The 21,627-nt window shown below is 45.3% G+C and overlaps 1 protein-coding gene across 1 annotated transcript in view; it reads left to right on the top strand.

Moving 5' to 3' along the window:
* The first annotated feature begins 18,625 nt into the window (after positions 1-18,625).
* The window catches only part of CIMIP7 (ciliary microtubule inner protein 7), a 76,169-nt gene continuing 73,167 nt past the window's right edge, over positions 18,626-21,627 (top strand). Inside the window, exon 1 of the mRNA XM_088473279.1 lies at positions 18,626-18,724. Within this exon, the coding sequence (XP_088329405.1) occupies positions 18,698-18,724 (27 nt within the window). The 5' untranslated portion in view covers positions 18,626-18,697. The remainder of the gene's footprint in view (positions 18,725-21,627) is intronic.

Genomic DNA, 21,627 nt, shown 5'->3' with positions numbered 1-21,627 from the left:
ATTCTTTTTTTTCCTGTCTTTGTGAATTGTGTGGGCTGTAGCCACACCTGCATCCTCAAAGCAGCAGCGACAAGCGTGCGTCTGTCTGTTAAAGGGTGGTGTAACCCTCAAAGTGCTCCAAAAAATAAAAAACGATTTTTTTTATGTGTTTGTGACTTGTGTGCGATGTAGCCGCACATGCATCAACACAGTAGCAGCGCCAAGCGTGCGCCTGTGTCATAAGTCATTGGCCGGTTTGGACATCTGGTCCGGACTGAAGGAAGTGCCAACAATTTCTGAAAAGTCTACTGTCACTGCATATGATACTGTCCTCAAAGCAGCAGTGACAAGCGTGTGCCTGTCTGTTAAAGGGTGGTGTAACCCTCAAAGTGCGCTCCACAAACAATAAAAAAATTCTTCTTTTTTTTCTGTCTTTGTGAAATCTGTGGGCTGTAGCCGCACCTGCATCCTTAAAGCAGCAGTGACAAGCGTGCATCTGTCTGTTAAAGGGTGGTGTAACCCTCAAAGTGCGCTCCACAAACAATAAAAAAATTCTTCTTTTTTTTCCTGTCTTTGTGAAATGTGTGGGCTGTAGCCGCACCTACATCCTTAAAGGAGCAGTGACAAGCGTGCGTCTGTCTGTGAAAGGGTGGTGTAACCCCCAAAGTGCGCTCCAACCAAAATAAAATAATATTTTTTTCTGTGTTTGTGTGTGAAATGTATGCGCAGTAGCCGCACCTGCATCCTCAAAGCAGCAGCGACAAGCGTGCGTCTGTCTGTTAAAGGGTGGTGTAACCCTCAAAGTGCGCTCCACAAAAAATAAAAAAATCTTTTTTTCCTGTCTTTGTGAATTGTGTGAGCTGTAGCCGCACCTGCATCCTCAAAGCAGCAGCAACAAGCGTGCGTCTGTCTGTTAAAGGGTGGTGTAACCCTCAAAGTGCGCTCCACAAAAAATAAAAATTTATTTTTTTCCTGTCTTTGTGAATTGTGTGGGCTGTAGCCACACCTGCATCCTCAAAGCAGCAGCAACAAGCGTGTGTCTGTCTGTTAAAGGATTACATCGGTGACAGCATCCAAGTAGGCATGTCAGACAGTCCGTACCTGTACTGGCAGGAAAAAAAGGCGATTTGGAGGCCCCTGTACAAACTGGCTCTATTTTACCTGAGTTGCCCCCCTCCAGTGTGCACTCCGAAAGAGTGTTTAGTGCAGCCGGGAACCTTGTCAGCAAAAGGCGTAGGAGGTTGCTTCCAGAAAATGTGGAGAAGATGATGTTCATAAAAATGAATTATCAACTCTTCCAGGGAGACCAGCCTCCAGAGCGTACAGAGGGACCTGTGGTGGTGGATTCCAGTGGGGACGAATTAATACTCTGTGAGGATGAGGATGTACACAACACTGAAGAGGGTGAGGAATCGGTGAATGAGGAGGATGAGGACGACATCTTGCCTCCATAGAGCCAGTTTGTGCAGGGACAGATTAATTGCCAGCTTGTTTTGTGGGGGCCCAAACGAACCAATCATTTCAGCCACAGTCGTGTGGCAGACCCTGGCGCTGAATTGATTGGTTTGTTAAAGTGTGCATGTCCTGTTTATACAACATAAGGGTGGGTGGGAGGGCCCAAGGACAATTCCATCTTGCACCTCTTTTTTTTCTTTGCATTATGTACTGTTTGGGGCCTAGTTTTTCAAACTGCCATCCTGTCTGCCACTGCAGTGCCACTCCTAGATGGGCCACGTGTTTGTGCCGCCCACTCGTGTCGCTTAGCATAGCCTTTTGGACATAAAAACACTATTGTGAGGTGTTCAGAATAGACTGGAAATGAGTGGAAATTAATGTTATTGAGGTTAATAATAGCATAGGAGCAGAAAACAAACACATTCTGTGATTTTAGCTGTTTTTATTCTTTTTATTTTTAAAAATACAGATGCAAAACACAAAACCCAGAACCCAAAACACGGAAGGGTGGTTTTGGCAAAAACAATCCAGATCCAAAACACGAAGAAAGATCCAGATCCAAAACCAAAACACGAAAAGTGGCCGGTGCACACTCCTAATATATATATATATATATATATATATATATATATATATATATCAGTCAGGTGCATAAATATTGGGACATTGACAGAATTTTCATATTTTGCCCTCTATTCACCACCACAATGGCTTTGAAGTGAAACAAACAAGATGTGCTTTAACTGCAGACTTTCAGATTTAATTTGAGGGTAATTACATCCACATCAGGAGAGCGGTGTAGGAATTACAACGGTTTCTATATGTGCCTCCCACTTTTTAAGGGGCCAAAAGTAATGGGACAAACTAAACAATCCTAAATCTAACTTTCACGATGGGTTTCATCCCTGGTGATGCTCTGCCAGGCCTCTACTGCAAATGTCTTCAGTTCCTGCTTGTTCTTAGGGCATTTTCCCTTCAGTTTTATCTTCATCAAGTGAAATGCATGTGCAATCGGATTCAGGTCAGGGGATTGACTTGGCCATTGCATAACATTCCACTTTTTAGCCTTAAAAAACTCTTTGGTTGCTTTTGCAGTATGGTTTGGGTCATTGTCCATCTGCACTGTGAAGCGCCGTCCAATGAGTTTTGAAGCATTTGACTGAATATGAGCATATAATATTGTCCGAAACACTTCAGAATTCATTCTCCTGCTTTTGTCAGCAGTCACATCATCAATAAATACAAGGGAACCAGTTCCATTGGCAGCCATACATGCCCACGCCATGACACTACCACCACCATGCTTCACTGATGAGGTGGTATGTTTTGGATCATGAGCAGTTTCTTTCCTTCTCCATACTCTTCTCTTCCCATCACTCTGGTACAAGTTGATCTTTGTCTCATCTGTCCATAGGATGTTGTTCCAGAACTGTAATGGTTTTTTTAGATGTTGTTTGGCAAATTCTAATCTGGTCTTCCTGTTTTTGTGGCTCACCAATGGTTTACATCTTGTGGTGAACCCTCTATGAACGGTGTAGGAATTACAACGGTTTCTATATGTGCCTCCCACTTTTTAAGGGGACAAAAGTAATGGGACTATCAACTCAAAAGCTATTTCATGGACAGGTGTGGCCTATTCCCTCGTTATTTCATTATCAATTAAGCAGGTAAAAGGTCTGGAGTTGATTCTAGGTGTGACATTTGCATTTGGAATCAGTTGCTGTCGACTCTCAATATGAGATCCAAAGAGCTGTCACTATCAGTGAAACAAGCCATCATTAGGCTGAAAAATCAAAACAAACCCATCAGAGAGATAGCAAAAACATTAGGTGTGGCCAAATCAACTGTTTAGAACATTCTTAAAAAGAAAGAACGCATCGGAGAGCTCAGCAACACCAAAAGACCCGGAAGACCATGGAAAACAACTGTGGTGGATGACAGAACAATTATTTCCCTGTTGAAGAAAAACCCCTTCACAACAGTTGGCCAAATCAAGAACACTCTCCAGGAGGTAGGTGTATATGTGTCAAAGTCAACAATCAAGAGAAGACTTCACAAGAGTGAAAATAGCACGTCCCATTGTGAGCAAAACATGGGACGTGCTGGAATTTGCCCAGATGTAATGCCCGCACAATATTGGTGGCGTTGTCAGATATCACAAATCCCCAGGAGAGTCTAAGTGGGGTAAGCCACTGGGCGATGATTTCCCTCAGATTCTCTAAGAGGTTGTCGACGGTGTGCCTCTTACTGAAACCGGTGATACACAGAGTAGCCTGCCTTGGAACGAGCTGGCGTTTCTGAGATGCTGCTACCGGTGACGCTGCTGTTGTTGCTGCGTAAGGTGATACATCTACCCAGTGGGCTGTCACAGTCATATAGTTCTTAGTCTGCCCTGTTCCACTTGTCCACATGTCCGTGGTTAAGTGGACATTGGGTACAACCGCATTTTTCAGGACACTGAGGACACTTTTTCTGACGTTTCTGTACAGTCTCGGTATCGCCTGCCTAGTGAAGTGGAATCTAGACTGGATTTGGAACCGGGGACACACTACCTCCATCAATTGTCTAAATCCCACTGCACTAATGGCGGATACCGGACGCACGTCTAACACCAACATAGCAGTCAAGGCCTCAGTTATACGTTTTGCTCCAGGATGACTGCTGTCGTACTTCATCCTCCTCGCTAAGGACTGTTGGAGGGTCAATTGTTTAGTAAAAGTAGTGGTGTTCCTACTTCCTCTCTGGGATGATGGTTAACGTCCCTACCCCTACTTATTTCACCTTTACATATGGTACATATGGCAAGACAGTTGTTGTCCGGATTTGGATAGAAATATTGCCAGACCAAAGAGGTGGAATGTTTGGTCTTCTGCCCAGGCATGACCGTGATGGGCTTTTTCATCCCACGGACAACAACTGTCTCCCCCGGAGCCTGATTTAAACAAACCACATCACCATCAGAATCCTCCTCGCCAACTTCCTCCTCAGCGCCAGCTACACCAGTATCCTCATCCTGTTGTACTTCAACAGTGACATCTTCAATGTGCATATCAGCAAGTGGACTGTGGGTGCTCCTTTCAGCACTTGCAGGGGGCGTGCAAATGGTGGAAAGAGCCACCTCTTCCCGTCCAGTGCTGGGAAGGTCAGGCATCGCAACCGCCACCACACTTGGACTCTCCTTGGGGATTTGTGATATCTTCTTAGAACGCACAGTTCTTCGCTGTGCTTTTGCCAGCTTAACTCGTTTCATTTTTTTAGCGGGAGGAGGGCTTCCATCGTCATGTGAAGCTGAACCACTAGTCATTACATAGGGAAAGACCTTAGCCGTTCCTTGCCACTTTGTGTCATAAATGGCATATTGGCAAGTTTACGTTTCTCTTCAGATGATTTAAATGTTTTTTTTAAGGTCATTTTCCTGAACTTTGTCATTTGGGATTGTATGTGCCCTCTATTATGACATTGGGCATCGGCCTTGGCAGATGACGTTGATGGCATGTTATCGTCTATGTCATGACTAGTGGCAGCAGCTTCAGCACTAGGAGGAAGTGGTTCTTGATCTTTCCCTATTTTATTTTTATCGTAGAAAGTTTGGTCCTCCATTTATGTTATATTGATTTGATATATACGTGCGGCTAAGGCACACACAAACACAGAAAATATTTTTTTATTTTTGCTGGAGAGTAGTGCACTTTGTGGGTTACACCACCCTTTAAGAAATGAGCCAGCCGGCTCTTTTTACTTATGGGACACAGGCGCACGCTTGGCGCTGCTCCTTTGTTGATGCACATGCAGCCACAGTGCACACAATTCACAAACACAGAAAATATTTTTTTATTTTGTTTGCAGTGTACTTTGGGGGTTACAGCACCCTTTAACGGACAAGCCAGCTGGCCCTTTACTAATGGGACACAGGCGCACGCTTGGCGCTGCTCCTTTGTTGATGCACGTACAGCCACAGTGCACACAATTCACAAACACAGAAAATATTTTTTTATTTTGTTTGGAGTGTACTTTGGGGGTTACAGCACCCTTTAACGGACAAGCCAGCTGGCCCTTTACTAATGGGACACAGGCGCACGCTTGGCGCTGCTCCTTTGTTGATGCACGTACAGCCACAGTGCACACAATTCACAAACACAGAAAATATTTTTTATTTTGTTTGTAGTGTACTTTGGGGGTTACAGCACCCTTTAACGGACAAGCCAGCCGGCCCTTTACTAATGGGACACAGGCACACGTTTGGCGCTGCTCCTTTGTTGATGCACGTGCAGCCACAGTGCACACAATTCACAAACACAGAAAATATTTTTTATTTTGTTTGGAGTGCACTTTGGGGGTTACAGCACCCTTTAACGGTCAAGCCAGACGGCCCTTTACTTATGACACAGGCGCACGCTTGGCACTACTTTGTTGATGCACGTGCGGCTACAGTGCACACAATTCACAAACACAGAAAAAATATTTATTTTTTTTGCACTTGGGGGGAGCACCCCGGATGAACAGAGCATCCCCTGGACAACACTACAGCACCCCTTTAGGACTGGGACACTGCACAGGACTTTGGAGTGGACACAGCCCGTATGGACAACTGACTGCACAACACAGGACAACACTACACTACACAGCCCAGCCAGCCCTAACTCCCGCCCTCCCTCTTCACTGTCCACAGTCGAGTGAGAAAATGGCGCCGACGCGGGTACCTTATATAGATTCCAAAACCTGCGAGACCCGGAAGGCGGGATGATGACGTTCTGCCTCAGATCCGAGTCAGGCGGGAAAAGTCGAGCCTGACTCGGATCGGCCTTGGATCGGGGGGGTTCGGATTTCAGAAATCCGAACCCGCACACCCCTAATATATATATATATATATATATATAAAAACACACACACATATATATATATATATATATATATATATATACTGTATATACATACTAGGGGTGTGCACCGGCCACTTTTCGTGTTTTGTGTTTTGGTTTTGGATCTGGATCTTTCTTCGTGTTTTGGATCTGGATTGGTTTTGCCAAAACCACCCTTCCGTGTTTTGGGTTCTGGGTTTTGTGTTTTGGATCTGTATTTTTTTGAAAAAAAGCATAAAAACAGCTAAAATCACAAACACGTGACCCATCTAGGCGTGAAACTGCAGTGGCAGACAGGATGGCATTGAAAAACTAGGCCCCAAACTGTACATAATGCAAAGAAAAAAAAGAGGTGCAAGATGGAATTGTCCTTGGGCCCTCCCACCCACCCTTATGTTGTATAAACAGGACATGCACACTTTAACAAACCAATCATTTCAGCGCCAGGGTCTGCCACACAACTGTGGCTGAAATGATTGGTTCGTTTGGGCCCCCACAAAACAAGCTGGCAATTTATCTGTCCCTGCACAAACTGGCTCTACGGAGGCAAGATGTCATCCTCATCCTCCTCATCCACCGATTCCTCACCCTCTTCAGTGTGTACATCCTCATCCTCACAGAGTATTAATTCGTCCCTGCTGGAACCACAGGTCCCTCTGTACGTTCTGGAGGCTGGTCTCCCTGGAAGAGTTGATAATTCATTTTATGAACATCATCTTCTCCACATTTTGTGGAAGCAACCTCCTACGCCTTTCGCTGACAAGGTTCCCGGCTGCACTAAACACTCTTTCGGAGTACACACTGGAGGGGGGGCAACTCAGGTAAAATAGAGCCAGTTTGTACAGGGACCTCCAAATTGCTTCTTTTTCCTGCCAGTACAGGTACGGACTGTCTGACATGCCTACTTGGATGCTGTCACCGATGTAATCCTTTAACAGACAGACGCACGCTTGTCGCTGCTGCTTTAAGGATGCAGGTGCGGCTACAGCCCACACAATTCACATAGACAGAAAAAAGAAGAAGAATATTTTTATTGTTTGTGTAGCACACTTTGAGGGTGTCACCACCCTTTAACAGACAGACGCACGCTTGTCGCTGCTGCTTTAAGGATGCAGGTGCGGCTACAGCCCACACATTTCACAAAGACCGAAAAAAAAAGAACAATATTTTAATTGTTTGTGCAGCACACTTTGAGGGTGTCACCACCCTTTAACAGACAGACGCACGCTTGTCGCTGCTGCTTTAAGGATGCAGGTGCGGCTACAGCCCACACATTTCACAAAGACCGAAAAAAAAAGAACAATATTTTAATTGTTTGTGTAGCACACTTTGAGGGTGTCACCACCCTTTAACAGACAGACGCACGCTTGTCGCTGCTGCTTTAAGGATGCAGGTGCGGCTACAGCCCACACAATTCACAAAGACAGAAAAAAGAAGAAGAATATTTTTATTGTTTGTGTAGCACACTTTGAGGGTGTCACCACCCTTTAACAGACAGACGCACGCTTGTCGCTGCTGCTTTGAGGATGCAAGTGCGGCTACATCGCACACAAGTCACAAACACATTAAAAAAATAGTTTTTTATTTTTTGGAGCACTTTGAGAGTTACACCACCCTTTAACAGACAGACGCACGCTTGTCGCTGCTGCTTTAAGGATGCAGGTGCGGCTACAGCCCACACATTTCACAAAGACCGGAAAAAAAAAAACAATATTTTAATTGTTTGTGTAGAACACTTTGAGGGTGTCACCACCCTTTAACAGACAGACGCACGCTTGTCGCTGCTGCTTTGAGGATGCAGGTGCGGCTACAGCCCACACAATTCACATAGACAGAAAAAAGAAGAAGAATATTTTTATTGTTTGTGTAGCACACTTTGAGGGTGTCACCACCCTTTAACAGACAGACGCACGCTTGTCGCTGCTGCTTTAAGGATGCAGGTGCGGCTACAGCCCACACAATTCACATAGACAGATAAAAGAAGAAGAATATTTTTATTGTTTGTGTAGCACACTTTGAGGGTGTCACCACCCTTTAACAGACAGACGCACGCTTGTCGCTGCTGCTTTAAGGATGCAGGTGCGGCTACAGCCCACACATTTCACAAAGACCGAAAAAAAAAGAACAATATTTTAATTGTTTGTGTAGCACACTTTGAGGGTGTCACCACCCTTTAACAGACAGACGCACGCTTGTCGCAGCTGCTTTAAGGATGCAGGTGCGGCTACAGCCCACACAATTCACAAAGACAGAAAAAAGAACAATATTTTAATTGTTTGTGTAGCACACTTTGAGGGTGTCACCACCCTTTAACAGACAGACGCACGCTTGTCGCTGCTGCTTTAAGGATGCAGGTGCGGCTACAGCCCACACAATTCACAAAGACAGAAAAAAGAAGAATATTTTTATTGTTTGTGTAGCACACTTTGAGGGTGTCACCACCCTTTAACAGACAGACGCACGCTTGTCGCTGCTGCTTTGAGGATGCAAGTGCGGCTACAGCCCACACAATTCACAAAGACAGAAAAAAAAAGAACAATATTTTAATTGTTTGTGTAGCACACTTTGAGGGTGTCACCACCCTTTAACAGACAGACGCACGCTTGTCGCTGCTGCTTTGAGGATGCAGGTGGAATCTAGACGGGATTTGGAACCGAGGACACACTACCTCCATCAATTGTCTAAATCCCACTGCACTAATGTCGGATACCGGACGCACGTCTAACACCAACATTGCAGTCAAGGCCTCAGTTATACGTTTTGCTTCAGGATGACTGCTGTCGTACTTCATCCTCATCGCTAGGGACTGTTGGAGGGTCAATTGTTTAGTAAAAGTAGTGATGTTCCTACTTCCTCTCTGGGATGATGAACAACTCCCAGCAGCAGCAACAGCACTAGTAGGAAGTGGTTCTTGATCTTTCCCTATTTTATTTTTATCAGAGAAAGTTTGGTCCTCCATTTATGTTATATTGATATATATACGTGCGGCTAAAGCGCACACAAACACAGAAAATATTTTTTTATTTTTGCTGGAGAGTAGTGCACTTTGTGGGTTACACCACCCTTTAAGAAATGAGCCAGCCAGCTCTTTACTTATGGGACACAGGCGCACGCTTGGCGCTGCTCCTTTGTTGATGCACGTGCAGCCACAGTGCACACAAGTCACAAACACAGAAAATATATTTTTTTTTGGTTTGGAGTGTACTTTGGGGGTTACAGAACCCTTTAACGGTCAAGCCAGCCGGCCCTTTACTTATGACACAGGCGCACGCTTGGCACTACTTTGTTGATGCACGTGCGGCTACTGCGCACACAATTCACAAACACAGAAAATAATTTTTTTTTTGGTTTGGACTGGAGTGTACTTTCGGGGGTTACAGCACCCTTTAACGGTCAAGCCAGCCGGCCGTTTACTTATGACACAGGCGCACGCTTGGCACTACTTTGTTGATGCACGTGCGGCTACTGCGCACACAATTCACAAACACAGAAAATAAATTTTTTTTTGGTTTGGACTGGAGTGTACTTTGGGGGTTACAGCACCCTTTAACGGTCAAGCCAGCTGGCCCTTTACTTATGACACAGGCGCACGCTTGGCACTACTTTGTTGATGCACATGCGGCTACTGCGCACACAATTCACAAACACAGAAAATAATTTTTTTTTTGGTTTGGACTGGAGTGTACTTTGGGGGTTACAGCACCCTTTAACGGTCAAGCCAGCCGGCCCTTTACTTATGACACAGGCGCACGCTTGGCACTACTTTGTTGATGCACGTGCGGCTACTGCGCACACAATTCACAAACACAGAAAATAATTTTTTTTTTGGTTTGGACTGGAGTGTACTTTCGGGGGTTACAGCACCCTTAACGGTCAAGCCAGCCGGCCCTTTACTTATGACACAGGCGCACGCTTGGCACTACTTTGTTGATGCACGTGCGGCTACTGCGCACACAATTCACAAACACAGAAAATAATTTTTTTTTTGGTTTGGACTGGAGTGTACTTTCGGGGGTTACAGCACCCTTAACGGTCAAGCCAGCCGGCCCTTTACTTATGACACAGGCGCACGCTTGGCACTACTTTGTTGATGCACATGCGGCTACTGCGCACACAATTCACAAACACAGAAAATAATTTTTTTTTTGGTTTGGACTGGAGTGTACTTTCGGGGGTTACAGCACCCTTAACGGTCAAGCCAGCCGGCCCTTTACTTATGACACAGGCGCACGCTTGGCACTACTTTGTTGATGCACGTGCGGCTACTGCGCACACAATTCACAAACACAGAAAATAATTTTTTTTTGGTTTGGACTGGAGTGTACTTTCGGGGGTTACAGCACCCTTTAACGGTCAAGCCAGCCGGCCCTTTACTTATGACACAGGCGCACGCTTGGCACTACTTTGTTGATGCACGTGCGGCTACTGCGCACACAATTCACAAACACAGAAAATATATTATTTTTTTAGCACTTGGGGGGAGCACCCCTGATGGACAGAGCACCCCCTGGACAACACTACAGCACCTCTTTAGGACTGGGACACTGCACAGGACTTTGGAGTGGACACAGCCCCTATGGAGAACTGACTGCACAACACAGTCCAGCCAGCCCCTATGGACTTTGAAGTAGTGGACACAGCCCCTATTAACAACAGCAGCACAGCACAACACAGCCAGCCCCTATGGACTTTGAAGTAGTGGACAACAGCAGCACTACACTACACTACACTACACAGCCCTAACTCCCACCCTCCCTCTTCACTGTCCACAGCCGAGTGAGAAAATGGCGCCGACGTGGGTACCTTATATAGGATCCAAAACCCGCGAGACTCGGAAGGCGGGATGATGACGTTTTGCCTCGATTTCAGATCCGAGTCAGGCGGGAAAAGTCGAGCCTGATTCGGATCGGACTCGGATCGGGGGGGCTCGGGGGGGTTCGGATTTCAGAAATCCGAACCCGCTCACCCCTAATACATACATATATGTACCTGTGTACCCACTTAATTTAACACCTATATGCATATCTATATAGATATATCTATCAATATACACATACATACATACACACACAGGGGCCAGATATTACGATTACACTGACCTGTTGAAAGATTCTGAGCATGGTTTCCTGGGCTGCTTTCCTTCATGAGCTAGGACACAGCTTACGAGTAGGACAGCACTGGAGGCGGAGCTTCAGATGACTAATGGGCGGAGCTTCGTTGACCAGAGGTGGGCGGGGCTTTGGGACTGCCAGTGAGTAGACCCACCGAGGGGGGGAAGTGGGAGTTAGAATAGGCTAAACTTCGGGCGGCCGGGTGGTGAGTGAGCAGGGCAGTGAGATGGACTGTTGGTGGTGACAGGAAAAAAAAAACTTTTTTTTTCCTGTCTGCACTGTAGTCTGTTTATCCTATGGGCCTATTTCCAATGGGAGGCCTGGAGCTGTAGCTCCACCCTCCCCATTGTTAATCCGGCCCTGCTCTCAGCCGCAGTCTGATCGACAGGCTGCGGCGCTTGGAAGGCGGAGTGGGGGTGTTCCTGGGCAGCGTCTCTGTTTTCTGGAGGGACGAGGCCAGGGTCTACGTCGGTGGACGCATAGTTCCTGTCCTCGCAAGCTGCTAGGACCCGGTAAGGCTGCAGTAAGCTTCAGCTGCCGCAGCCTGGCCGGAGGGACAACAATCGTGATTGTTCCGATGGTGATCCCGGCTACGACCTCGGTCGCAGCGTTGGGATCATGCAGATGCAGCAAGAAGGTGCCTGACACCTCTTTCTGCATTCGCAATTTAAATGGACGGAACTGCACAGCCGCTTGTGTGTAGCTGTGCAATTCCATCCATCTCGGAATCAGGCCCACAGTTTATAAGTGAATAGCGGTAGCGTGACGAATGGATAAAAAAGTACATTAAGACTCAGTGCTGCAATCCATTTCATATTAAAGGACACAGCAGCAGTAGAAAACAATTATCAAGCAAAGGTTCCTCTGCTGGAATATTAAATATATCCTTTTTTATAACTTTTGCAATTTTTAAAGCTTTCCTTTTGCAATAGTTTTCTTCTTTCATTCTTTTCCTCTTAATAGGTTATTCGCTTACACTGCAACGCTGATTCAGTCCTGCATGTTCTGTGTCACTCTCCTCATCAAATGATGTGCATGGTCCTTCCTCAGCAGCTAAAGAATCCCTTTTAATTTGTTTCCTACAGTTAATACAAATCATTTGATGACTAGTGACATGTGTCTGTATTTTAATCTGACAAGGTAGCACCTTCCTTAATTGTTTTCTGCTGCTATGTCCTTTAATATCAAATGGTTTGCAGCACTGAGCCATAATGTACTTCTTAAGCTGCATACACACCAACGATTTTTTGAACGATTATCGTTAACGATATCGTTTATCGTTCAATCGTAAAAATCGTTCACTTTCTGAGTTAAAACAATGAATGATTATCGTTCATGCGCGTTCACGTTTGTGGTTTGTAGGTCAGTCAGACTGACCAACTCAATGAATTTCAGTAAGGGAATATGCAAAAATCGTTTGTAGTTCAAAAAAATAATTTATTACGCTTTAAAAAATCTGACAGATAATCTGACAGAAAATCTTTCTTAACAAAATTGTTGTGTGTGTATGCAGCTTAAAGGTGCGTTCACACACAACGATTTTTTGATCGATTATCGATAACGATATCGTTCAATCGTTGAAAAAATCATTCACTTTCTGAGTTAAAACGATGAACGATTATGCGCGTTCACGTTTGTAGTTCAGTCAGACTGACCAACTCAACGATTTTCAGTAAGGGAATATGCAAAAATCGTTTGTAGTTAAAAAAAAATCGTTCATTACATTTAGTAAATTAACGATTTTACTGAACGATTTTACTGAACGATTTTCGTTCATTTTTCCCTTGAAAAAATGAACGAAAATCGTTTACTAAAATCGTTCATTTACTAAATCGTTGTGTGTGTATGCAGCTTTATCCATATGTCACGCACTTGATCAAACTACCACTATTCACTGACAAACTATTAGATAAACCAGAGGTTCCCAAACGCGGTCCTCAAGGCACCTCAGCAGTTTAGGTTTTAGAGATATCCATGGTTGAGCACAGGTGGTTAAATCAAACTGACTAAGGTACTAATTAAGTCACCTGTGGTCAAGCATCGATATCCTTAAAACCTGGACTGTTATGCTGGCCATACACTAGTATGATGCGATTCATCGTACGTTTTCCCTTGAACTCCCTGGCAGTCCCGACCGCACGATTTGGTGCTTTTTTCACACACAATCTGCATATGATTACGATAGATAATATGGGCTGCACAACTGATCATAGGATACTTTTAAGAGCAGCGGGAGTGCGCATCGAATCGTATCCTATCCTACAACACGATTTCGACACAATTCATCGTACGGCGCGTCTAAAATTTGCGCAGTGTATGGCCAGCATTAGAGTGCCCTGAGGGCTGAGGTTTGGAACCTCTGAGATAAACTATCCCTTATATCATACTTGCCTCCCAAAAATCTGATGGGCGCTCCCGGACCCCCAGAAAAGCTGGCAAGGCTCACGTCATCATGGCTCTGCCCCCTGCTTCACAATGCCGGTAATCCCAGCATTGTGTAGTGGTGGCGGGGCCAAAATGATGCGATCGCCTAGTCACGCCCCCAGCTCCGCTTCTAATTATTATTATCATTTATTTATATGGCGCCACAAGTGTTCATGATGTCTCTCCCATAGTGCACACTGCGTGAGCCGGAGGTCGGAGCTCTCGAGTGAGCTCCGACTCCGGGCTGCTGCTGAGGGGAGAGAGCTGGGTGCACGCTGGTTACCAGCGGGCGCCCGGTAAATTGACCCTCTCTGCGGCGCCGGGCTGAGGTAGCCCGGAGGAGGCGGAACTGGTTCCGTCTCCTCCGGCGCACGTTAACCTCGTGTGGGGGCCCTTTACGTGTGGGTGCCCAGGGACGACCGCCCCTGTCGCCCCCCCGTTAATCCAGCCCTGCAGATATGTCAGATTTTCCTTCAGATATGAACGATTGAATGATTTTTTAAATCGTTTTCATTCAGATCTGAAGAAAAATCTGACCGTGTGTATGCACCATAAGACGGTCGGGTTGGAAGCTGTGATGCTTTGGCATGGAATGACCCGTATGCAGGGAGGCTTTTCATAACCTGCAGTCACAGGGCACTATGTGACATCAGTGGTGTGCCACTACCCAACTTAATTGACCTAATTATGGTGCCCATATTACGGACCTATATGCTATATGGTCCAACTTAATAGCATGTGAAAGCAGTTGGGCATGTGTCGGCTGTGAGTGGTAAGCCGTGCACTGCATTCTCACCCTGCCTTTTAATGTCCTTGCTGACTTGGTCACTATGGGGGAAGATCGGGCACACCGCTGTGAGCTGCACACTGATGCCGGCTGATCACTCGTGATTCACAGCCGAGAGATGGCTGCTTCTGCAGATGGGACGGCATGTTAAATCCAGTGCTGGCCGCGCTTCTCATTGGTTGGCGTTCCGCGAGCCATGATTGTCAGCCAACTAACTGCAGTGTATCTCCCGTCTCCATCTCAGCGCAGCTGCCCAATGAGATGCATCCCCAGTGGAACACATTCTCCATGCAATGCCGCTGCTGTTCCAGCACTGCGATCCTATACGTGATTCCAGTGCTGGTACAATCTCTTTAATGTGGCAAAATAAAGTAGCGGCAGGAAGTGGTGGTATGCCATATACCTATATCTCATATATATATACACTACCGTTCAAAAGGTTGGGGTCACGAGTGCAGTGGATTTCTGACTTTGTTTATGTGGTTAATTTTTAATTAACCTTTTGTGATCATAACTCTCTCATGCACCCCATGTGCAAATTCGTTTATATAACCTGTGTCAGCTGCCTTTCTGTAGTATGATAGAAGCTATGTTTGGTGACTGCCTTGCCTTTAAAAGCCATTAGCTGGCAGGTGAGCTTTAAACCAGGTAACATTTTTTCAGTTTAAACTATGTGATAGCAGCCAAGAGGTTTCCATCAGTGTGACAGATAGTGTAGGACATGCAGAGAAGTGGGGTCCCGTGATGTGGGCTGCAGGCTTAAATGCATTGACCAATCCATGAACCAAAACCCCATTATTTATTTATACATTATTGTGAGTGTTTAAACATGGTGAGTGCTGAGTTTTCTGATTTTATATATGTATGTATATATATATATATATATATATATATATATGTGTGTGTGTGTGCGCATGTATGTATGTAACCATGGGTTACGGGATGACTCCGGTCAGAATCCCGGCGGTCAGAATCGTGACGCCGACATCACGACAGGGTTAGGATACCTAAACCTGTCGGCAGGTATCCTAACTCTCTCCCTGTCCTAACCCTCCCTCCCTGGTGCCTGAAACTAACCTCCCCCTAGTGCCTAAACCTAAGCTCCCCCTCCATGCACCCTAAACTTAACCTCCCTCCCTTACAGGGCAATTCAATTTGGAGCGAAAAGTCATTTTTTGCAATAATTTCGCACCGATGACGTCATTTTCGCTGGTTTTGGTTTTACACCGTATTCAATTTCAAAGACTTTTCGCAGGTTTGAAAAGTCTTTGAAAAAAACGGGGATAACTATTCCCCACTGAATAGGTGGCGAAAAAAAGTGCAGAATTTCTGGTTTAGGGGTGCAGGCTTAAAAAAATAGCCTGCAACCCTGGGAATGTCATTTTAAAATAAACTGTGTCAAAAAAAAGTTTAAAAACGAAATAGGGACACCCCAAAAAAATGATTTTAAATTTGGGGTGAAAAAAAAAAAAATGGGAAAAAAGTGTTTAAAAATAGGGAAATAGGTTCAGGGCTATTCTACAAGTATGCGGCAGGTGTTTTCTAGAATAGGCTATTAGCGGCAGGTGCATATTTGCAGAATTTTTAAATAAAGACTTTAGGGACATAAAAATATACTAGTACCCATTTACATGTACCCCAAATTTGATGGGACCACTAAAAAAAATGAAAAAAATAACCTAAGTGCTCTTCTGCATCACTTCTTCAATGTCGGGAAAAAAACACCTGCAGCCGCTATTTAAATCCCCGACTTTCATTTGCAGGCTAAAACGGGGGGTATCCATAGTGATCCCCCATGCTTTTACAGTTTTAGGGGGTCCTATAATTTATTCCATGAAAATTTCATATTTTTTCACAGATCCCACTTCGCAGGTTCCCGTTTTCGCAGCTTTTATATTGAATACAGGGATAAAGCGGGCGCGCGCCCGATACTTTATCCCTGGAAAATCTCCGATGTGGAGCGAAAAGTCCAGAACGGACTTTTCGCTCCCATATTGAATACCCCTCTTAGTGTCTAACCCTTCCCCTAGTGCCTAACGCTAACCCTCCCCCTAACCCCGCTAATCACCTTCGGGATTCCCAGCGGTCAGAATGTGGGAGCCGAGATTCTGACAGGTGTCGAGATTCTGGCACCGGTATGCTGACTGCTGGAATTCCCGTGGTCGGGATATCGATCGCATCCCATGTATATATATATATATCTATATATATATATATATATATATATACTCTATATATATATATATATTTATATATATATATATATATATATATATAGATCCATATAAGGCAGCACTCCACAGATTTTCAAGCAAGTACAAACAGCCATTCCAGACTCACGTTATAATGAAGCAACGTTTCAGATTTATTACAAATCTTTCGTGAAAAGATGTGTAGGGACAGCGCACAGAAAATAGAGATCCCGTCAGTCTAAGTTAAAAGATATTAAGGTATCTGTGTATAAATGACGTGCATATAGTGCAAGAAGTGGTATAAAGTGTAGTCCGTGCAGTCACTGGGGGTCATTCAGACCCGCTCGCGAGCAAAGTTCGCTCGCAAGCGGGTCGATGTTGTGAGAATGCGCATGCGCACGACGGAGGGATCGCACCAATGGGGGCGTGCTGTCGATGGTGACTGACAGCACGCCCCCTTTGCTGGGCGTGTAGGGGGCGTGGCGGCCAGACGGAGGCGTTCCCATGTAATGATGTCAGTGGGAGTGACTTTGGCTCTGATAGAGCCAAAATCACTCCTGGGCTTGCGGCAGCGAGACCCTACCGCAAGGGTCTCGTCGCAAGCCCGATGGTCGCGATGGTCTTGACCATCACGACCATCATCATGGACGCTCGCATAAGCTGTGGGTGGTAACCCACAGCTATGCGAGCGTCCATAAGGCCGCTCCACATTTAAATAGGACGGTCCTGATTCAGAGCGAGCGTTCTGCTCAGAGCGTTCAGCTCTGAATCAGGGCCACTAATCCTTAGATGAAAAAGGTGGCAGCAGTCCTCTTGGGGTCCGTTTGGCCAACGTATGGAGTAGTTCTGGAAAAGAGATTTAAGAAGACATGCGCCCAATACTGTAGTAATTCAAGTAAATGATATACCGGTCCTCAAGTAATGATTGTGCGTACCAAAATGAAATTCTTTTAAGCTTATCTGAAATCCAGAAATGAGTGGTCCGCTCTGGATAGATAGTATGGGATGTCGTCAACTGGATCACCTTAAAGCAGAGCTTATGCAAGCTCACAGAGGGGAAAGTATATATATATAGTGTAGTATTTATTTTTGAATCAATGGTATAATTAAATAAAGAGGCTGCGTACCAGAATATGCTAATTCAATAGTAGTATGTCTTGCTTCACATGTCTCCTAGTACCCTTTCTCCGTCCCTCTCTGGAACGTATATATTCGATGTATAAGAGCTGGATGCAAAATGATCCCTCGTTAGCATATTTATATACAGGTTTTTATTGGGTTACATAGGTGAAGGGAGAACAGTATACAAAAACATATAAGATAATAAGAGCAATGCTTTTAAAAGGGTACCCAGTCCTCTTAGGTAAATGTCCAAAGGGTAGAGAGCCTGGGCTGTTTACTTTATAGCCCAATGCCAACAGTGGAGCCTGGGGAAAGTCTGTCTGCCCAAGTAAAATTGTAAATAAGGCTCAAAGTAAATGGCCAAACTGAATCATATTTCTCATCTATTTGCCGGTTATCAGAAATGAAATACACTCTATGAACTAATACAACACGATCGCAGTAAACACTACAAATGAATCATGTAAGGTTCACAGTCCAATGAAAAGAAACTGTGGGTGTTTGTACAGAGCCATCTGAGCAATATTGTTTATTAAAGGATATAAATCCTGTCCCCTCTAATTTCTCTTTACGTTGTGTACAATTGCAACATGTATTATGCTGTAAGCCAGAATTCTATAGCTCTCACACTATTCTTCTGGTCACCTAGCAACGCTGTCAACAGTGCCCTGGCAACACAGTAACAGTGCTGAGGACACAAAATATGAGATTTCTCTGTACCCAGCTCACCTGAAAAAGGATTTGTATGTGGGTTTTGGAAATAGAGTGATGCCTGAGGCAATTACTGGATCCTGGGTAAGGATGATTTGTCTTTCTTTTTTTTTTAGCTATCTTTAGTTCTGTTCATTCAACCCTGCATGCGAAATATTGCTCTTTTAAAATCTCTGCTATCCCAATGAGATACCAAGCGTTAGAGTTTCACTTGGCTTACTTTCACCTAATCACATTCTTGTTGTAGATTGCATAGAAATTCTGAGTAACCTAGAGCATATTTGAGCTCATTTTACATATAGCTCCTGCTTTTATCGCTTATTTCTCAATTGCATGATGTGTCTTTGGGATCGGTATAAATGCCGATGCCGGAAGACCGGCAGCAGTAAAGATCCCGACAAGGTAAGTAACTAACTATCCCTACCCCCCCAACCCTAACCCACTTTAGGGGTGCCTAACCCTATCCTCCCCCCTAGTGCCTAACCCTAACCTCCCCCCTAGTGCCTAACCCCCTCGTAAGTGCCTAAACCTAACCCCCCCTCCCTGCAGCCTAAACCTGACCCTCCTGGGGGGGGGGTGCCTAACTATAACCTCCACCCGGGGGTGCCTGACCATAACCCCCCTTCCTCTAGCCTAACCTCCCGGGGGGGTGCCTAACCTTAAGTCCCCCCCGGGCATCCCCTAATCTAACCCTCCCCCCCGCGGCTGTCCGCACCTGGCACCAGCCTACTGTCGTTCGGTATGCTGGGCGTCGGGCTCCCGGCGTAAGGATAATAATAGGCGTCGGGATTTCGACGCCTATCATTAGTCCCCTGTCGGGATTGCACAGTCAGGAAGCCGGCAGTCGGCATTTCGACCGGCGGCTTCCTGACTGCATCCCGTGTCTTTAACGCCAATTAATTATAGCAAATACAGTTGTGACACTCTTCGGCCCTGTTGAATGAAGCACAATTTCTAAGCTTTTAATACAGTGTTACAATAAAAAAGGAAAAGAAAAAAAATCGGGACACCCAAAAAAATTTACTTTAATTTTGGGGGTAAAAAAAACAATAAAAAATAGGGAACACACTTCTAAAATAGCCAAATTAAATTCAGAGGGGTTCCCAAGTATGCGGCAGGTGTTTCTTCATTGCGGGAGTAGCGGAAGGTGCATTTTGCCGAATTTTAAAAAATAATTTTAGGAACTTAAAAAAATGCTTACCCCCATTTTCATGTACCCAAAATTTGATAGCAATAGTTATTTTTACCCCCCAAAAAATCTAAGTGCTATTCTTCACCCCTTCTTCATAGCCGCAAATATGCACCTGCCGCAGCTAGTAGAAACCGAGACTTCATTCAGCAGGTAAAAATGGGGGTACCCGTAGTGATCCCCCATGTCTAGACATCTTTAGGGGGGTCCCTGGAATATTTCCCGAAAATTCACGTTTTTTGGCAATACTTATGTTTTCGTTGATTTATAATTGAATACGGGGATAAAACGGGCACTTGCCCGATACTTTATCCCTGGAAAACCTGCGATGTGGAGCGAAATGTCCAGCACGGACTTTTCGCTCCCAAATTGAATATGGCCCATAGTGTAAGTCTAAAAATCTTACATGTCCATGTTGAAGTTGTAGTGTCCGCAGTCCCTAAGTTCCCATTTCACTTATTTGTGGGCTGTGATGTTTTGCTATTTGGGAACCAGTAGATACTGTGGATACGCCCCTAGAAGTCTTGCCCTTTGATGAGGCCCAAGAAAACACGCCAGGGGAAAAGCACTGGCTGAAAGACCTCAACTCGAAATGAAAAACGTGAATTTACTAGGTGTTGTTCTGGGACAGCTTTCATAGCAGCGATTTAGCCGAATGCAGGCCAGTGATCCCTCTCTTTTGTAATATTTATCAAACTGTTCAAACAACATAAAAAATGTCCTTAAGTCAAGAACATCTTTTTAAAAACATTTACATTTTTTTAGTGAATATGCCATGGGGTTCTAGCCCACCCCAAGTGTCCATATGTCTCCATTATAATAGCCTATCCCCCGTTGCAAAAGATTTCCCGGTGGCTATAACCCCCACCACCCAGTGGTAATAGATCCCGCCAGTAGCATTGCCCTCACACCCTTAATATCAAAAGATCCCTACTGTCTCCCCCCTCCAGTGGCAATAAACTCTTATATCAATAGGACTCGCCACCCCCCCAAGTGGGAATAAGGGCCCGATTTAGACCCGGTCGCTAGGAGATGCGTTCGCTCGTAGCTGCTGATGGTTCAAACTGTGCGCATGCGTATGCATTGCACTGCGCTTGTGCAAACTAGTCCGAGCGATCGGGAAGCGTACGCTCGCCAAGCATAGACAGCCCAGCTGAATGAGTGACAGGACAAGCCATTTGTGGGTGGTGACAGAGGCTAGCCATTAATAACGGGGGATTGGAGATGCGAACGCAGGCGTGCCTGAGCGTCTCAACGCCATTTCAGAGGAGTGCATAATTAAGAGGCAGTGTCATTGTACACGTCACCTGGCTGGTTTATACACTGAAGTGATCGCAGTGCTTGCGGCAGGGTATAGTCAACCTCAAGCTCTGCGCTTCCGATGGTACCCGATGTACCAATGGTTGCATACACTTCCTGGAGTTGACGTGCGCAAGTGGCCGTCTTAAGACAAATTGGTGGGCGTCTACATACACAAAGCGAACGCACGCCAAGACATAGTGGGCGTGCTTATGCCTTGCCGTGCGATCGCCTGCCTTGCTGGGTTTGTGTTAGATTTGCATACGCTGGGTACGAGCATACGCATCTAGCGAGCGGGTCTGAATCGATCCATAAGTCCCAACCATGTCAGAGTAAGCCCCTCTGGCTGCAGTCATTTCCCATACCACTGTGCCATATAAGTGGTTAATGGGGTAGGACCAGGTAATACAATTGCAGAATATTACAGAATAGCTACCGTGCAGGGGATAGAGGTGGGGCATGGTTTAGCTATCACTAATGTTATTCTATTGATTAACTT

This window comes from Taudactylus pleione, unplaced genomic scaffold (assembly GCF_031769625.1).
Source record: "Taudactylus pleione unplaced genomic scaffold, aTauple2 ptg000133l, whole genome shotgun sequence".
Lineage (NCBI taxonomy): Eukaryota > Metazoa > Chordata > Amphibia > Anura > Myobatrachidae > Taudactylus > Taudactylus pleione.
Note: the sequence above shows the minus strand (reverse complement) of the source record. Positions and strands in the feature narration are given on the sequence as shown.